At 52.8% G+C, this 4,481-nt stretch overlaps 1 protein-coding gene across 1 annotated transcript in view; it reads left to right on the top strand.

The window, feature by feature from the left end:
- PIF1 (PIF1 5'-to-3' DNA helicase) overlaps window positions 1-4,481 on the top strand; it is a 9,927-nt gene that overhangs the window by 1,704 nt on the left and 3,742 nt on the right. Inside the window, exons 2-7 of the mRNA XM_023510006.1 lie at window positions 843-975; window positions 1,052-1,177; window positions 1,297-1,450; window positions 1,538-1,652; window positions 1,731-1,837; window positions 4,004-4,174. Of these exons, the coding sequence (XP_023365774.1) occupies window positions 843-975; window positions 1,052-1,177; window positions 1,297-1,450; window positions 1,538-1,652; window positions 1,731-1,837; window positions 4,004-4,174 (806 nt within the window). The remainder of the gene's footprint in view (window positions 1-842; window positions 976-1,051; window positions 1,178-1,296; window positions 1,451-1,537; window positions 1,653-1,730; window positions 1,838-4,003; window positions 4,175-4,481) is intronic.

Here is a 4,481-nt window from a genome sequence, read left to right as displayed (position 1 = left end):
TACCAAGGGTGGCGGGTTCAAACCCTGCCCTGGCCAAACTGCAACAAAAAATAGCCAGGCATTGTTGTGGCAGGCATCTGTAGTCCCAGCTACTGGAGAGGCTGAGGCAAGAGAATCACCTAAGCCCTAGAGCTGGAGGTTGCTGTGAGCTGTGACACCACAGCACTCTAAAAAGGGTGACGAAGTGAGACTCTGTCTCTAAAAAAGAAAGAAAGAAAGAAATGGGACGAGAAGGGCCCTGACTAAGCAGAGATTTGCTTGGGTGTTCTGAGGAGATAGACAGTTTGTGATAGAGAAATGAGGAGAGTTGAGTGACAAGACCAGAAGGTTAGGAAACCCAGGAAAAGGAGCTGAGGGAGAATTCAGACCCACATACTTACTGAGCATATTAAGGCCCCAAAGAGAGACTAGGAACCCAACAATTGCCAGCAAGATCTCCAGGTGGACTAGGGCTGCCCAAGAGCTCCAAAAAACAAAGCCAGCAGAGCAACAGGGCCACCAGGCCTAGCATCACATGGGGCCAAGAAAGAGGGAGAGCAGGCCAGGCATGGTGGCTCATGCCTATAATCCTAACACTCTGGGAGGCCAAGGTGGGTAGATTGCTTGAGCTCACAAGTTCATGACCACCTGAGCAAAAGCAAGACCCTGTGTCTACTAAAAATAGAAAAACTAAGGCAAGAGGATTGCTTGAGCCCAAGAGTTTGAGGTTGCTGTAAGCTATGACGCCACGGCACTCTACCCAGGGCAACAGCTTGAGACCCTGTCTCAAAAAAAAAGAAAAGAGAGGTAGAGCAATGCCTCGGGGGTAGGAGGAACCCCTGAAACAGCCCTGTGACCCCCAGGAAAACCGAAAGTGGCCCCTGCCTGTGAAGAAGCTGAGTTTGCCCCCCACCAAGCCACAGCTTTCTGAGGAACAGGCTGCTGTGCTGAGGGTCATCTTGAAAGGCCAGAGTGTTTTCTTCACCGGGAGCGCAGGTAGTGGGGGCAGAGTGGAGTGGGAGGGAGGGATGGGAGAAAGGAGGAGGTGGCCCTGACTTTGCCCCTTGTCCAGGGACAGGGAAGTCATACCTGCTGAAGCGTATCCTGGGCTCACTGCCCCCCACAGGCACTGTGGCCACTGCCAGCACTGGGGTGGCAGCATGCCACATTGGGGGCACCACCCTCCATGCCTTTGCAGGTAAGTGGAAGTCTCTGGGGCTTGAGCTAAGAAAAGTGAGGCCTGTGGGAAGGAAGGGAGGAGATTAGGGTTAAGAGGATGCTTGGGTCTTAGCCCAGGCTGAATAGTGTCCCTCACAGGCATCGGCTCAGGACAGGCTCCCCTGGCCCAGTGTGTGGCCCTGGCCCAAAGGCCAGGTGTGCGACAGGGCTGGCTGAACTGCCAGCGGCTGGTCATTGACGAGATCTCAATGGTGGAGGCAGACCTGTTTGATAAGCTGGAGGCTGTGGCCAGGTCAGTAATATACTGTGAGGGCTGGGTGGTTGTACTGTGTAGAACCCACCCACCCTAGCCCCTAAAGCACTCCATGCCCCTCTCTAGAGCTGTTCGGCAACAGAACAAGCCATTTGGAGGGATCCAGCTCATCATTTGTGGGGACTTCCTGCAGCTGCCACCTGTAACAAAGGGCTCCCAGCCCCCCAAGTTCTGCTTCCAGGTACCACTCACCCCCTGGCTCTGCCCCCCATGGGGGTCCGCTCTGTGACCTGACTCATCCCCACCCTATCTCCACTAGGCTAAGAGCTGGAAGAGGTGTGTACCAGTGACCCTGGAGCTGACTCAGGTGTGGAGGCAGGCAGACCAGACCTTCATCTCTCTGCTGCAGGCTGTGAGGCTAGGCAGGTGGGCCCTGGTGGATAAAGAAGGGACCATGGGGGTGGTACCTGTGGTTCAAAGGAGTAGGGCGCCAGCCCCATATGCTGGAGGTGGTGGGTTCAAACCCAACCCCAGCCAAAAACTACAAAAAAAATGAGAGACCATGGGATGAGGATCCACGCTTGGGTCAGAGTGGAACACAGGGAAGGTAGAGAAATGCTCATCCTTGAGACCAAGCAGTCTTTTAGAAAGAGAAGACTTGGGCAGGATACTGGGTGACCTAGGATAGATTGTAATCAAAAGCTTCATGGCCCTGGCAGCAGCCTACAGCTCAGTGGGTAGGGCACCAGCCACATATACCGAGGCTGGCAGGTTTGAACCCAGCCTGGGCCAGCTAAAACAACATGACAACTGCAACAACAACAACAAAAAATATCCAGGCATTGTGGTGGGCCCCTGTAGTCCCAGCTACTTGGGTGGCTAAGGCAAGAGAATCACTTACGCCCAAGAGTTTGGGGTTGCTATGAATGGTGACGCCACGGCACTCTACCCAGGGCGACAGCTTGAGACTCTCTAAAAAAAAAAAAAAAAAATGCTTCATGGCCCTGTAAGAGAAAGTCACTCTGAGCAGCACTGAGACCCAGGCTCCCCATCACACAGCATAGGGGCTGGCACAAAGATGGACATACAGAAGGAATTCAGAGATGTTAACGCCTCCATTTCATAGATACAGAAAATGGGGATCAAGAAGGTGAAGTGACTCACCCAAAGTCATGGCCAATAAGTTCATGGACTATGAACCGAAGTCTGGCCTTAAAGCCCAAGTTTGTTCTACTCTTAGAGGCCATGAGATGACTAGGTCGGGGAAGGAAGGTTGCAGACATGTTCTTCTTAGGACAAAAGATTGAAATGCCATAGCCACTCTAATGTGGGAGTAGAAAAGAGGCCAGGAGGGCATAAGATACATGCCAGAGCTGGGCCTTGAAAGACAGGTCAGGGCTGGCTCAGTGGCTCACACCTGTAATCCCAACACTCTGGGAGGCTCAGGCAGGTGGATGGCTTGAGCTCACAAGTTTGAGACCACCCTGAGCAAAAGTGAGACCCCGTCTCTACTAAAATAGAAAAACTGAGGCAAGAGGATCACTTGAGCCCAAGAGTTTGAAGTTGATGTGAGCTATGATGCCGTGGCTTGAGACTCTGTCTCAAAAAAAAAAAAAAAAAGAACAGGTCAGGTTGGGGCTAGGATAAGGGCAGTGTAGTGGCCACAAGAGACTTTCTATGCCTGGGGCCCCCTAGCACAGACAGAAGACAGACAGGAAGGGGTATAGCACACACTGGGGGACCAGAAGAAGGCCGAGTGGCAGATCAGGTAGAGACAATTCCATGATGCCATGCTGTTCCCCTCCACACACTTGAGTTGCTGCTATGCCCAGGCTTCTAGGTTTGGAAGAAGACTTGAGATTAGAGAGAATAGAAACTAGGCTGAATTTTTCTTTTCTTTTCTTTTCTTTTTTTAGAGACGGAGTCTCACCTTGTCACCCTCAATAGAGTACTGTGGCGTCACAACTCATAGCAACCTCCAGCTCTTGGGCTTAGGTGATTCTCTTGCCTCAGCCTTCCAAGTAGCTGAGACTACAAGCGCATGCCAAAAGACCCGGCTATTTTTTTGTTGCAGTTTGGCTAGGACCAGGTTTGAACCTGCCACCCTCACTATATGGGACTGGCGCCCTACTCACTAAGCCACAGGCACTGCCTAGGCTGAATTTTGCACCCAAGGCAACAGGCAAATGGCTAGAAGATTGTACCCTAGAGGCTGAACTGATTATAGATTACCCAGGATTACAGGGTGTCCGCATCAGCATCAGCCTCTTGTCCCGGTCCTAAAAACCTCAGGCCAGTGCTTGTTCATCACAACCACAGGAGCAGTGTAGGGAGGATGGCCAGCTCTGACTTGGGAACAGCAGCAGGAAAGGTACCCACCTGTGATCACAGCCTAGTACCCTCATTACCACACCATAGTGTCCAAGCTGGGGAGAGACAGGATGACAACTTAGGGGCCAGCAAACCTTGCTCTGGTACCCTTTTCCAGTCCCAAGGCCTGACCCATGGCCTGCTGCTTGGGCCATACTGCACATCTTCCCCACTTTCCCTGCTGTTTGCGTGAGCTCTGTCCTGACAGCCTAGCCCCCACAGGTGCACAGATGAGGTGACTCACCAGCTCCAGGCCACAGCCACCAATAAGGTGGGGCGGGATGGGATTGTGGCCACGAGGCTCTGTACCCACCAGGATGACGTGGCCCTCACCAACAAGAGACGGCTTCAGGAGCTGCCAGGTGAGCAGGGAGCTGGGTTGGGCAAGACCAGGCAGGAGGGGCCATCAAGCAGGCGTGGCAGCCCAGGCCCACAGTATCATTTAGATTATCTAGGTCCCAACCTCTGTGGGACCTCTTTGCAGATGTAACTGTGACTTTTTTTTTAATTTAATTTAATTTTGGCTCAGTACCTATGGCTCAAGTGGCTAGGGCGCCAGCCACGTACACTTAAGGTGGCGGGTTCGAATCCAGCCCGGGCCCGCCAAACAACAATGATGGCTGCAATCAAAAAATAGCTGAGCGTTGTGGCAGGCACCTGTAGTCCCAGCTACTTGGGAGGCTGAGGCAGGAGACTCGCT

This window comes from Otolemur garnettii, unplaced genomic scaffold (assembly GCF_000181295.1).
Source record: "Otolemur garnettii isolate 467f Iridium unplaced genomic scaffold, OtoGar3 scaffold00011, whole genome shotgun sequence".
Classification (NCBI taxonomy): Eukaryota; Metazoa; Chordata; class Mammalia; order Primates; family Galagidae; genus Otolemur; species Otolemur garnettii.
Note: the sequence above shows the minus strand (reverse complement) of the source record. Positions and strands in the feature narration are given on the sequence as shown.